The sequence below is a fragment of the Glycine max genome, chromosome 13 (assembly GCF_000004515.6).
Source record: "Glycine max cultivar Williams 82 chromosome 13, Glycine_max_v4.0, whole genome shotgun sequence".
Lineage (NCBI taxonomy): Eukaryota > Viridiplantae > Streptophyta > Magnoliopsida > Fabales > Fabaceae > Glycine > Glycine max.
The window spans coordinates 31,202,743-31,217,915 of NC_038249.2; the positions used below are offsets into that span (position 1 = coordinate 31,202,743).

Below are 15,173 nucleotides of genomic sequence, written 5' to 3' on the forward strand. Positions count from 1 at the left end.
TTTTTTTTTTTTTTCTCCATGCCAACGTTTTCTTTATAACTGGTAGCTGCGCTGGTGAAATCGACAATGAAGTATTGCATTTTATGTTTGGTATCTGATGCAACACTCAACCAATGTTTTCATCAACCAACGTTTTCTGCAACCAATGCAACCTTTTCTTTAAAGATAATTTTTTCCAAGATTACTTATTAGTGTTAATAGCAAGATATATATTATTAAAATATTAAAAGCAAATTAAATTAGCATCCATGATTTATTTTTTGAATTAATAGTATTACCCCTCTTATTTAATGTTTATGACAACCTCTCTTACAAGAGTGTCACGGTAATCTATAAGTGTCAATTTAATATTTTTAAAACATTAAGGAATTAAAAATAATTTGCTTGAAAAATAAGATTTAATTAAATATATTTTTTCAACCTCAAATTTGGGATCTATTTCTTCAAATTAAAATTTATATTTTTTTAGTTCTTCAAATATGTAAAGTATTTTTTTAGTTCTTTTATATGCTTTTCTTTCTCCTTTAATTTTGGGAGTGGTCTTTGAACTCAATGTTATATGCTTAAAGGATATCTAGGCACCACATACTAGTTTATACTCCCTTCTTCTTTAAATATAAGATTTTTTTAGTTTTATTTATTCTTTTTTTTAAGACTCTTTTTAAGTTCTCTTTTGTAATAATTATTTTTAGACTCAAATATTCTTAATTACTTTACCATAAATGTCATAAATTTAAAAGATAAATATATTATCTCTCTTATAAGGATTAAATAAGAAAACTAACATGCATTAATTAATTAGGTGTGAAAACAATTAAGTGGAAAGAGGAAAATTATGAGTTCCAAACAAATTTAAGGATAATTTTGAGAAAATAAGAAAATTGTTAGTAAATTTAATATTACTAACTATATTGAGTTATTAATATAATTTTTTTAAGGATGTGAATTAATTAAAAGAATCTTATATTTAAGAATAAAGGAAAAAATTGATCAGCTGATTTATTGCATTTGTATACAGATTGGTACCCTTGTACGGTTGTAACCTTTTAATATAATGTCTTTGGCTGACAAAAAGAATAATGAAGTGCAGACTATATTGTCTACAAGCTCAAAAATCTTATTAATATTGGAAGCTCTAGAGACTACAAACTTTGTTTTTGTAACATGTGTGGATACTTACCATTTGGGCCTGTGGGACGGTAAGCTTGATACCTTGGGCTGGTTTCTTTCATTTTTTTTTTTTTTGTGATGCTGAATTCTTTCATTGCATATAGGATGGAGGAGTTGTGATTGGCCTCACTTCTATTGTTATTGGCTCCTATAAGGAGATGACACATTTTTTTTCAAAAATACCATTTTCAAAAGGAAACACAGTTGTTTATGTTTTGTTCAGCCCAAAAACAGAAGTATATATGCTTTTGTTGCTCGTTTCCCTCTTGTTCCTCTGCACATTGAGAACATATCTGATGATGGGTCTAGATTGATGCAGATCAAAGGTGTTTGGTCACCATGGTGATGAGAACATGCAGAGCCAAGGACAAGTATGAGGGGAAAGGGAAAAAGAGAAATTTCACAACTCTAGTATAGGCCAATAATAACTCGCTTAGGAAGGATACCCAAGAACAAAAATAATTTGTGGAAGCTTAGACCAAATAAATCATATTACTATAATTTAATTGCGTTTTCATTTTTAATTATAGACATTATGAAAATTTCTATTCTCATTTTTTTATCAATTTAATATTCTTTTATTTTAATTATATAATTTTAGTTTATAATTTTTTAAGTGATGTTTTTTAGTTATCTATTAACTTAATATTCAATATTTAACGGAAATAACATGATATTGTGTTTGCTTTGAAATTAAAAAAAAATCGTTTTGCTTCCTAATAAATAATTTTTTTTGTTCTTGGTTCTTGTGAAATGTCTCTAATAAATTAAAATAATTGTTTAATAGTTATTTTACTTCAATCTCTACTATATACAATAAACTGGAAGATTTAGTTACCAAACTTTTTATATCTATTTCAATAGATGCTTTAGACATACTAAAAAAAATTATTTTTATAGTCTCTAATAAATAACGAATTTTGTATTTATTTTTTGATAAAAAAAATTATTTGTCATTAATCTTTTTCAAAGATATTAATAATAAATGAAAAAAATATCAAACATCAACCCAAAAAATTTGATAATTTATTAAAGACTAAAAAAAGGTTAAGAACAAAATATGCACCCCTTCATTTAAATAAAATTAGATATATTTATCTTAAAATTTTGTAATTTATACCTCCTAATCTTATATGTTTAAAGCTCCTCAGCTATTTCATGTGAGGACAAATAAATGTACCTCCTACTTTTATTAAAATAATAAGTATTGATCTTAAAATTTTATATTTATACATCTTATCTTATCTTATTTTATGTATTTGAATTCACTATCTCATTTTCTCCCTCAACTTATATGCTTAATATTTTTTATTTACATGTATATGATAATTATTATTAAATTTATTTTTTAAAATTAATTATCCCCATTTGCTAGGCTCCAAGATTCATCACTAATCCGGAACTCAGAAAAAAATTATCAGAAAAAAAACAAACATAAAATTTTATATATATTAAAGATGAATAACATATATTTTAACTGTAATTAACTAAGTATTAACCCTTCTTTATGTCAGTAAAAAAACCTTTTTATAGTAGCTACCAGTAGTATTTTCGTTTGTGTTGACTTGTTGACCATTCCAAACCCAGAAAGAAACGCTGCCTAGAAGACACATTTTCGCTATTTTCCGCCTTTCAGAGTCTCTCGTCTCTCTCGGGTCATCCATCGTACGCTAATGGCCGCCATAATTTCGCGAAGGTTAAGGTTATCCACCTTAGCCTCCTCACTCCTAAAACCCTCTTCTTATTCTATAACCAATTTCATCTCCAACAACCCTAAACCCCCAATCTTCAAACCCTCCCAATTCCTTCCACCCATCAGGTTTCTCTCAACCAACAACAAAGACTCCTCCTCCACTTTAGATTCCGACGAAACCCAAAAGCCCAGCCCAGGCCCAAGCCCAAGCCCATACCCGAGCCAAAACCCAAACTTCAAGCACCAGGAGATAGAAGGCCCAACAGTGGAGCGCGACCTCTCCCCACTCGCGAACGAGACGCGCGTGGTTCTGGAAACCATGATGAAGAACATGTACTCGCTGAGCCGCGTCGTGGCGGCGCTGGGCCTGCTCCAGCTCACTCTGGGCGCGTGGATAACCTACCTCACCAAATCCGAACCCATCGCTGAGGTTTCGCTGCAGAGTTTGTTGGCGTTCGCGTTTCCGTTCTCGCTTGCGTTCATGCTGCGGCGCGCGCTGAAGCCGATGCATTTTTTCAAGAAGATGGAGGAGCTAGGGAGGTTGCAGATCCTCACGCTTGCACTCCAGGTCGCGAAGCAGTTGAACGTGCTCTTTGTTAGGGTTCGTGCGGTTTCGGTGCTTAGTGTTGTTGGTGTTGTTGTTGGGGTGGTTGTTGCTGTGGGTTCCAAATGGAGCTGATTTTTTTTAGTCTATGTTTGGTATTCTGTTGCAAAAATCATTCTGTCAACAGATCCAAATCTTGTTTTTGCCCTTTGGATTAAAACCTTTACAACCAAGTTAAACTTCTATGTCTTTGGAATAATATGTTGATGCAAGTAGAGGTTTTGGTTTTTGTTTTTGTTTTGGAAGATGTTCGTGATTCCGGTTTGTATTATTCATTGGAATTTTGATGAAAATAGGGATGGTAAGAAAAAAAAAATAAACTTCATTGGTTGAGTTTTGACTCGAATGTGATTGTTGTATATGATTTTCTATTATTTATGTTTTATTAAAATAAACTTCTCGTGATGGAACTGCAATTGCAATTGGAATCGAAATCGAACTTGAGAGAGGAAACAAAATTAAAAAGAAAATTACGACGACAAAGGTAGAAGGAAAGGTTCTCTCTCTATTATATGTATGGGTTTGTTCGTGAAGTGGCGTGTGTGTAGTTTTGCTTTCTATTGTCGACACTCTGGTCGGAATTTTCATTATTGATTTTTCCGATCATCGGATTTGATCCAATCCCTAATCCCTAATTCTGCGAAAAACCATTTTGTTTCCATCAATTGAAATTGAATCGTTTTGAGGTGGCGGAGATGGACGATTACATGAGCAGCAATGACCCATTACGAGTACAACGATACTGGGAGTGCCAAAAACATTATGCACTTTAGGCATATTATTCTGGAAAATTTCAAATTATTTTTTTGACCGAGGAAAATTTCAAATTATTATGTGCTTGATTTTGAACAATTCTAATCTCTCTAATTATTATGTTACATCATAATTATTAATTTATTATTCTAATTTATTATAGTGTTTTTTGGATACAAGGGGCCTAATCCAAATTACAAAAGTAATCTCTTGTTCTAGTCTTTTGTACTGATCTAGACATAATGATCCAGATTTTCTTTAAGCATGGTGATAATAGGCTTGTACCTATACTGCAGACTAGAATTGAATATCTCACATGTATTGTTTGATATGTTGTGCACTTTGGGTATTATACTGAAATGGGCTTTGTCCATGCTTGCTTGGGTCAATTATTCAAGTACTCCCAAGCCTAACAATTGATTGTCTTGTCTTCAAATAAGTAATATGACCTTCAAACTCAGCAACAGTAGTGGATTTAGCACATTGTAGACAAGGGGCCTAAGTCAAAATTACAAGGGGCCTAAGTCAAAATTTATTATTAATTTATTTTTCTAATTTATTATAGTGTTTTTTGGATACAAGGGGCCTAAGTCAAAATTACAAAAGTACTTTAGGCAGAAACAAAATACCTACAAATTTATTATAGTATTTGAATATGTAAAAACTTGCAAAACTCAAATTTGTGTCAGTTCAGAATAATATTTGGCTTGTTCTTCTGGTAATGTACACGATTAATTCATCAGAAAAGTTTATGATAGGAAAAAAAAAAGTAAAAAATATCTTTTACCTAAGTAATTGCAGAGAACCCGTGTAGAATAAGAAGAAAGGTATGACTAAATATTTTATAAAACTGATAACTTATTATTTTCACAAAATAAATTTCACATCCTAAACCTGAAAATTGAGATCAATTTTTTATTTTATTTTATAAAGGAGGAAGACTAATGTCTCATTTTATTTTAATATTGAGACAAAATTGTAGATAGAGTAAAATAGGAATATTAAAATTACATTTTATCCTATTTTAATTTTTGTTTGAAAAATTAAAAAAAAAAGACTGAAGAAATATATTCATTCAGATTCATCCATAATCAACAATTAAATCATTTCTCATGTCAAATACTCCGTGTTTATCTAATTATAAGATTTTAAAAAAAAAATATTTATACTTTTTTATAAAAAAATTTAATTTTTAGATATATTAATTATTTTATATATATATATATATTATTACTTAATTATTCTCTGACCAAACATTAATAAAAAAAATAAGTAATTGAATAAAAAAATAATTTTAAAATCATAATATAAATAATTAACAAATTTAATTCGATAATTACTTTTAAATATTCTACAAAGCCTAAATGAAAAGCAGTTGGGTTACTCGTGTAGTCGGAGTTTTCACGCAAATGATTTCCCCAAATAACAACGCGGCTTCCCTTGATGCCTCTTCTTCTTTACCTTTTTCATTGTAATTCTCTCTCTTCACTTTCTTTATCTTTTCGGTTTACCCTTACACACGTGCATTTTCTCCTTACTTTTTCCACCACCTTAATTCGTTATGGCACCACTATTCAAGGCCTTCGCTCTCTTCTCCGGCGCCGTCGCCTTAGCCGGAGCTGCAGGCTCCGTGCCTTGCTCCGCCGCCATCATCGGTGCCTCGCTCCTGTTGTCTCTCATGACTGCGTTTGACGTTTTAAGATTCTATATATAGTTTGCATTTCATGAATTATTATTCCAAAATAATATATAGAGAGATAATAAACTGTTAGATTGCGAGTTTCGCCGTTACCACCTCAGCTTATTTTATGACTATTAGTATATATTATTATTATTATTATTATTATTATTAATTGTTGTAGGTCTTAGGGTGAAATAAGAGGGATTTTGATCCTCTCTACATTTTTATTGTTAATTATGTAATGCTATATATTATGTATGGGTATAATTTAGATCCAGTCATTTTATGTTTCTCATGTTCTTTTTTTTAATTTATCACTTCTATAAAGAAAATAACTTAAACTCAAAATACTTATAATAACATAGCTGATACATTTATATTATATCCACTAAATTATTTGATATATGAGCAGTATCGTAGTGGTATAGGTTTGAATGTCAGAGGAATCATTACCTCGGCCCACATAAAATAGGTTTTTATTTTTTATTGGAGAATAACACTGAAGCTGCAAAAACACGGAAAAAAGAGTTATGAATGATTTTTTCTTTTCGTTTTCTCATTTTTATAATGATTTTTGGATTTCATTATTTGCTTGACGTTGAGAATTTTAATTCACTTTTCTTTAGTTCGCTTAAAACTTAAGAATTTAACTTTCTTTTTTTTTCTTTAAAATTATATTAAATTAGCTAGTTTTTTAGTTCTCTAATTAAAAAAAACATCTATTTTTATACTTTTTAAAAATGTTTAAATTTTTGGTTAATTTTCAACTTACCTAAATATTCCTTTTGTGCCAATATTTCAAATATCCACTTTAAGTATTTTTCTACTTTTCATCATTTATTAAGAGAGAGACCAATGATGCAAAAAAAGCATTTTGATTGGTCACTTGTTATGAGTAGAAATTCTACTCATAAGATCCTAGCATTCAAGGTCTAGGTACTTCCAGAAAAGAGAGATTAAAGAGAGAAATTTTCTGATTATATTATTTGCATTCCTTTACATTTTGATTCATATATATAGGCACAGAAATGTTGAGTTTGTTATTCTATTTCCTCTACAGGATCTAAGGAGCACGAAGGAAAATAACAAAATGGCACTGGAGCAAGGATCCTGGCCGATAGAGGAATCTCTCTTGACCAATGAGAGTCTGCCAGCTCAGTGTTTGGGATTTGTGTTGGTCACAAAATCCTCCAGGTAGTGCGGTCTGCATGTTTTCCTTTTGGTCCTGAGATTAGTGTCTGTCTGCTCTTTGTCTATTCTTAATTCTTCTGTGTTGGCTTGCTTTGTGCTAAGTTGCTCCACCTTGGGTTAATTCATAACATTTCTATGCCCATCCGAAAACACCTTGTCCTCAAGGTGTTACGAGTTCGTCGAGGTCCTCCAGGATCCCAAGGTCTGTACCGACGAGGCTCCTTTGGGTCAACAGCCATCCCTAATGCAAAAGCAGCTGGTTGGCACTCGCGTGCAACCATGGCAGACCCATAGGGCACAACTCCCCTCTTAAACAGTGTCATGTCGCTATGTTCTAAAAGCTTGTCATGCGGAGCCGCTTCACGACCATAATGAACAACAATACATGAGAGGTTGTCTAGGGAAGCAACGACACGGGCATGGCCAAGTTTATTGAAGATGAAGGACGACGCGTGGGCCACTTGGTGCTTGCTGTTGGTGGCAAGGTGAGGAACAGGCATAGGAAACAGAGTCGGTAAGCGTGTGGGGTGTTTCGGCATGACTGCAGGATGTGGTGGCGGAGTTGGCATAGGCAGCGAAGAAAGCATGGGTGACAGAGTCGGCTTGAGCGGCGAAGGCAGCGACGGAGTCAGCGACAGAAACGGTATTAGAGTGTGTGTGAGGAATGTCTTCACAGAGGAAGAAGATGAATGTGTGGGTGAGTGGGGTCGACGGGCTTCCAACACAATGATGCGGTGAATGAGTTCATCTAGTTTGGTGATGACATGAAGTTGGTTAGAGGCTAGCTTGGCTATGGCTTCTTCAATGTGTTCCATTCTGGTTTTGGGTCGAGTTGCTTCAGTCATGGTGGTAGTGCTCAATGAAACCAAATTGTTATGAGCAGAAATTCTACTCATAAGATCCTAGCGTTCGAGGTCTAGGTACCTCCAAAAAATGAAGATTAAGGAGAGAAAATTTATGATTATATTGTTTGCATTCCTTTAGATTTTAATTCATATATATGGGCACAAAAATGTTGAGTTTGTTATTCTATTCCTCTACAGGACCTAAAGAGCACAAAGGAAAATAACAAAATGACACTGGAGCAAGGATCCTGGCCGACAGAGGAATCTCTCTTGACCAATGAGAGCCTGCCAGCTCAGCGTTTGAAATTTGTGTTGGTCACAAAATCCTCCAGGTAATGCAATCTGCATGTTTTCCTTTGGTCCTCAGGTTAGTGTATGTTTACTCTTTGTCTGTTCTTAATTCTTCAGTGTTGGCTTGCTTTGTGTTAAGTTGCTTCACCGTAGGCTGATTCAGGTTGATTCATATCATCTGTATTATCTTAATATAATTACTTGTTATTATGACATTTTTTTTGTTATAAATTAGTATGACTTGTTTTTTACGGTTTCGAGGTTAAAAACCGCAAAAGCTGAAAAGAAGAGAATCAGCGGACGATTAAGCATTTGTGCATAAGATACATAAACTTAATTTCATCATCTCCAAGAAAATCCAATGAGATTGAAGCTGGGACATACACAAAATACATTTGATTTTGTTATTTAATTTAATTTATTACTTTTGCAGTCTTCGTAATATGGTGGACGCAAAGTAGGAATACATAACTAGCCACTACTAGAAAGGAGTGAAATAGAATCCAACAATTAGTATCAATCTCGACATTGACACTATTAGCTAGCTAGTATTTATTTAGCCATGACGGACACAACTTTGATTCAACCTTTCATATCTATTTAATATTTTTTTTTAAAAAAAATGGTAAACACTACCTAAGGGTTAATTACATGGTCTAATAAATTTGAAAAATTAGAACTGAATATTGTTCTTTATAATTTAATTATATGAATCATGAAATTCAATGCAATAAATGTGTAAATCGTTAGTGTTTAATTATATGAATCATTCAACCCAATACAAATATTTGTTATAATAATTGAATCTTCTTTTTTATACATAATAATAAAAAAAAATATGTTTGAAGTTCTTGTAAAATTTTAAAAATATTAATTACATCTCCATAAAAAATTTATATTAACGTGATTCATCTAAAAATAAAATATTTTTTCTGGCAGATGAAATTAATATAAAATTTCTATAATGATCAAATTAACATTTTATATGAATCTCAAACAAATTTTACCTTTAAATGAATTAGATTAGTAGTCTCGTTCCTCCTCATAGGTGATCGTAATATTGTATACCACTATTTGTGCCACCTTATAACTATACACACAAATTTGTTTCACAAAGTAATAAAACTATGAAGACACAATTTTTGCTTAAATTAGATTGAATTAATTTTTAAAATAAGATTCAAAATTCAATTCAATCTAATTAATTTTTATTGTTTATTTTTTGCGGTCCTTATTAAATTGATTCAGTTATCAATATCTTAAAAAAAAATTGGCGTCCAAAAAAATCTGACTTTCTTTTTATTAGATAGAGATTATATCTAGACTAATGGAGTTTGAATTATTATGCATATATAGAGGTAGAGAGAGTAGAGAAATGAAACCTCTAATCTGCAACGTACATGCACGACTTAACTATGGCAATTGAAAAAAAAGAATTCAAGTGGAGCTGCAAAGAAAGAACTTGATGCGGTTGATATCAGATTGAGGAAGGTTTTCCGTGCATGGCTTGCACGGGAACAACAAAAGAATCCTCAGTTATTTTCATTCCTTGAGCCTCAGAAGAAAATCCAAAAGAAAGAGAGAAGAAAGCACGTTTATGAAAGGCGCTAGCAGTAAATAATGTTGGAGATGAAGAATTGCATGCAAGTCCATGTAAAGAAAAGACTCAAGAAAGGAAGGGATGTGATCAGGTGAAGTTTGTTGGAACTACCTCTCCGTAGATATAATATATTAGAGAGGTGAAGGAGGATAATAGGAGATCATAAAGAAAAGAAAGAAACCTTCTCTAATTAATCTGCAAGAGTTCAACTTGATTAAGGAAATGGGTAGTGGAGATGGAAAAAGAGAATTCTGGGATGGAGAAGTTTCCGCTTCTGTCTCATTGAAGACAGTGGTTCCGTGACTTTCTTGCAGCAAAAGAAAAGCACCTGCGGCATCCTGAATGTTTTTCTTTTCTTTCCATGGATGAAGGCTTGTCCATCGAAATTGGTGATAATTGGAAGAGTCTCAAAAGAAAAGCCGAAAAAGAATTAGAAAATAATTATAACCCGCAAAGAGAGTTGAAAGCGAGGAGGGTTTAGCGGAAGGAACTAGTTCTTCACATGGTAAATCAGTTACTTTGGGTGATGGTGTTGGATCCGTCTATGAGAGAGTACAAGATTTAGTTACTTTGGGTGGTTAGATTTTCGATCTGTTTACCTTTTCTGTTAATCAGTTTTAGTTATTAAACTAGTTTTATTCAACTGTTGATGCATAATGCAAATAAATGAATTTGCATGAAAGATAGTAATAATTTAGATAATCAATGAATTGTTCTTTTTTTTTATGGAAGAGCCTAAGATGTGATCACGACAACAACTCAGAAGGTTTGGAGAAGTTTTTGTGATTTGTGTGTGAAGATGTTAAATCAATCTGTCGCCAATAGTGGTGGAAGTTCTGTGTGCATAGATCACTACGTAGAGACAGTTCTTAGGACGGCTAGATTACTCGTTGACGGTGATTGTGAAGGATGTTCACGGCATAACAACATCGAGACGAGAGAGGAAGACACAGAGGGGAAGTTTCAATTATGGTCATTGACAAAGGACTGGGTCACGAAGATGAAGAAGAGCCACTCGGTGTCAGTAGTGACAGAGGGAAGGTCATTGATGTGGTTGTGGTGAGAGTATCCAATGAGGCCAAGGTGGAAGAAGAGAGCATGTAGGAGTCACGGTGGTACTACAATTCTTCAAATTCGCAATAGTCTCTTCGCATCCACAACACACAACAAAATTTAGGATGATAAATAAGTTTAATGATCTCATGTATGATTATTCACTTGGATTAACAAAAAAAATTGATAATAAGATAAATTTATCTTACTTTTTGAAAAATCGAATAATTTTTTTTTTTATCTTTTAGAAACTCAAGTGTCAATATTTTACAAATTCAAAGATCAAATAAAGAATTTATCATTTTTATAAAACTAAAATATATTTTTCGTCTTCGTAGACATGAAAATATTTAAAATTCCTTTCTACAAAATATTAAATATTTTTTTGTCTATACTCGATGCAACAAGTCATCACCTTCAAATTTATCCGAACCTATATTCAATTAAAAAAAATAATACATTTATAGAAACATATTCTAAATATTTCAAATTTAGAAAGAGTAAAACGAAGACTACTAGTACCCAAGTTTTACAGTCCCACGAAATGGGAAAACACGGCACGTTCCCATCCCTTTCACCGGAATGGGTAAGCACACGTGCGAGTAAAGAGGGACGAGCTGAATGGGGCAACAAGCGTGCGAAGCACACGTGTCAGTGACGACGGGACGAAAATGGCCTTTGAGAAAACGAGGGTCAGATTGGGCGGCCAGCTTCTTCCTTGTTGTCACGGCTCACCATTTCTTACCCTTCAATTTTCCCATTTTACCCTTTCTTCTTGACAGGTTACCAACAACAATATAATACTAATAATAATTAAAAAGATATAAAAAAAAATATAAGTTTCAGCCACTTTCACCCATTCACAGACCGTGGCAAATGCAACCAGCCAAGTAGATCGATCTCACTTTTCCCTTGTTCAATAAAATATACCAATAGTTTCCTCAAATCGTATCAATTAGTTAAAGCATGAAATATATAAATTTATAATAAATGGTCTATGCATCGAAAATATAAAGGATATTTTCACTTTCATCTAATAAAAAATTATCATCTATAATAAATTTATTAAATTTATAATAATTATCTTAAAAATTGTATTTATTATTATTCATGATTGATTAATTGTGTAAACTTTTACACTAACAATACATAGAAGTTAAACTTATAAATTTAATCTTTTATAAGATGCTTCATTTTTTATTGTCATGTTTATTGTTCTTTGCTATGAATTTTTTCTTAAAAAAATACACCAATATATAAAAACTTATTTTATTATTATAAATAGATACAAATAACCTTGGAATTAAAAATGATTGATTAATATGGTTATAAACTTAATTTTAAAGTTCATGTGTATTCAAAAACATAAACACATGTATATTGGACTCAGATCTCTTTAAATAAAATCTCACTTTTAAATTTTGCCATAAAAAAGATTTGAAAAGAAATTTTTTTTACTAAAAATGATAAGTGAGATTTACCGGTGAAAATGAATCATGAATAAAATTGATAATCCTCTTTAATAATAATATGATAAAAAATATTTTAAAGAATTAATATCTCACTCCTTTTAGAGTGGTATACTGAATTAAAAAAATGAATTGATTAAGTGAGTCAGAAACAATAACTCTTGGATTTTGCGATGATGGAGACTATAAAAATGCATTGTGCTTTGTTAGAGCCGCAATAAATATATATTTAACTTTTTGTGCATCATTGCCATTGCCAACCAGCTCCTAACAAGATCATATTGATGTAAAATATGCTAGATTCCTTTCCTCCTTAATTTCATCGTTTAAATAGTTAATGGTGTGTTTGATTGGATAGAAGGAAAATAAAATTAAAATTAAAATTTGAATTAAAAAGAAAATGAAGGAAAGAAAAAAATTAAATTTTTATTTGTAGAAGTTAATTTTTTTTTCATTTTCTCTTTAACTAAATATAAAAAAAAATAATAAGTGGTATTTTTTCTCTCTCATATCTAATGGACCATAAGTTCCTGCTAACATGTTTGGATTAATCCATATTCGAAATATGTTACTTCTTAAGGCCAGACATATAATTCAACTTTCATTTATACTGTAGTGAGATCAAAAAAAAAAAAAAAAACTCTTCACAATCACGCTACGGAAGAAAAAAAAATTAAAATTACTCCTAAATTAATTACTCCTTCATTATAAATTTATAGGCTTTTTTCTTTTTTTAAAAAAAAATTAAGGCTTGGCCAATTTTATTTTATTTTATATACTGGACAATTTTTTCAATCATATCCTCGTTTAATTATATAAATAATTAATTTATAATTACTCCGAATTATGTCTCAGGACAAATCCTTTAAATTGAATTATCTCAACCTATAAAGTTCGACCAACCTAAATTGTGAAGGAAGACCCCAATCAATTTTCAGAAACAATATTTTTAAAATGAAATCATAAATAGTGAATTATACCTTGACTTGAAATAAAATATTTGTTGTTACACTAAGATAAAACGTCTATTGTTACCCTTAAAAGGCTTTTAGACCATGAGTTAGTAGATTTAATTAGCAAATAATTAGTTATAACATATATTTATTTTGATAAAGTCTTTCCTAACTTAAGTATTGTAGTGTTTTTTGTGATTACTTACTTATTTTTTCTAATATCTTATCATTGTGAGGTGACTTATAATCGCCGATGGTCTGTTTGGTGGTCACAATAAAATAAGATAGGATAACTATTGTACCATGTTGTTACCTATTTTTTGGTGTACTAACAAGATATGATTTATTTATCTAATTGTCTATCATATCATGTTGATGTAATGTATTTCTTATCCAGAGGGGGGAATTGGAATAGCAATGCAAAAAGGTTAGGCGGGCTAGCCTACCAACCCACCATAAATTTGGCAAGGCACAGACTTCAGCCCACTAATTCGCTTTGCCTCGTCCCGCTTAGCCCACCAACCTGACAAGACAGGTTGGCCTGCCGACCAACTTCTATTTTGTTTTTTAAAATATATATCTATCATGTTTCTACTTATAAAAAATAACAATCATCAAATATACTATACCATGTATATGTAAAAGCTATATTGTATCCTATAGTTTACATTCCTAACATAATAAAAGCATGCATAGTTAATAATTCATTAACTTGGATGAACCCGTAAATGACTTCCAACCACCTAGCAAAAATGTGCATGGCCAAATATGAAGACTCCACAAAGTAGCTTATATTGATTCCTCCTACAAATGGGTTACAAGAATTAGTTTTATACGAAAAGAATCAGTTTGTTCTTTATTAGGATGCGCAAAAGATTGAGATAATGATATGTAGTCAACCAATTTTTGTGATTTTAATTTTCAACTATGTCACTCCTTGTGGCAAATATCATTCCTAATAATACTATTGTTTTTACTAATAAAAATGTACTTCGTTATTTGCTAAGAAACACTAATATTATATATATACTCCAAGTTTTTTTAAAATTTTAATTTATTTCTTAGAAAATATGGCAAGGTAACCTTACTGGCCCTGTTTTTGGCAGGCTGAGTCCACATTGCCATCCTTAGGGGGAAGCTGGGTTAAAAAGCAACAGAATAGGTTAGGATAGTCGTTCTTTCTCCATCTATCCCTCTCACCACCCAATGCCACCATCGCCATCGTTGTAGTCGTCATCACTGTCACTGCCACCAATCCTATCACTATTGTCGTTGTCGCCACAGTCGTCATTGCCATCTGCACCACCCTTATCACTGTAATCGCCACCACCACCACCACAATCACTATTATTGTCACCATCATCTTCATCAAAGCAACCACCACCACCACTACCACCGTCGTCCCTTCCATCATTAACATTGTTGTCACCACTCCACCATCACCACAATAACAACCACCTCCATCTATGCCACCACTTCCACCATTGTCTCTAGCACCATCTTTGTCATAGCCGCCACCACTATTATTGTCGTCACTACTTCACCATCATCACCACCACCACCATTGTTGATATAACAACCACCACCACCATTTGTGCCACCTCTCTCACCATCGTTTCTACCACCGTCTTCGTCATACACAAAACTACCACCACCATCACCATTGTCGCCATAACAATCACCACTATCGTCACCATCATCACCACCATTGTTGAAATAACAGCCATCATCATTGTTGTTGCCACCACTCATTGCCATTGTCGTCGCTACAACCACCATCACCATTGCCATTTTCGTTACCATAGTTGCCACCGCAATCAACACCATTACCATTGTCATCATTACCACTACCATCTGGACGAATCACACC

General features: G+C 32.3%; 1 protein-coding gene across 1 annotated transcript; it reads left to right on the top strand.

Annotated features, from left to right (window-relative positions):
* The first annotated feature begins 2,593 nt into the window (after positions 1-2,593).
* On the top strand, positions 2,594-3,813 carry LOC100794315 (uncharacterized). The gene has a single exon (XM_003542809.5). It carries the CDS (start codon positions 2,844-2,846, stop codon positions 3,540-3,542), a length of 699 nt encoding a protein of 232 aa, XP_003542857.1. The 5' UTR covers positions 2,594-2,843; the 3' UTR covers positions 3,543-3,813.
* Positions 3,814-15,173: the final 11,360 nt, after the last annotated feature.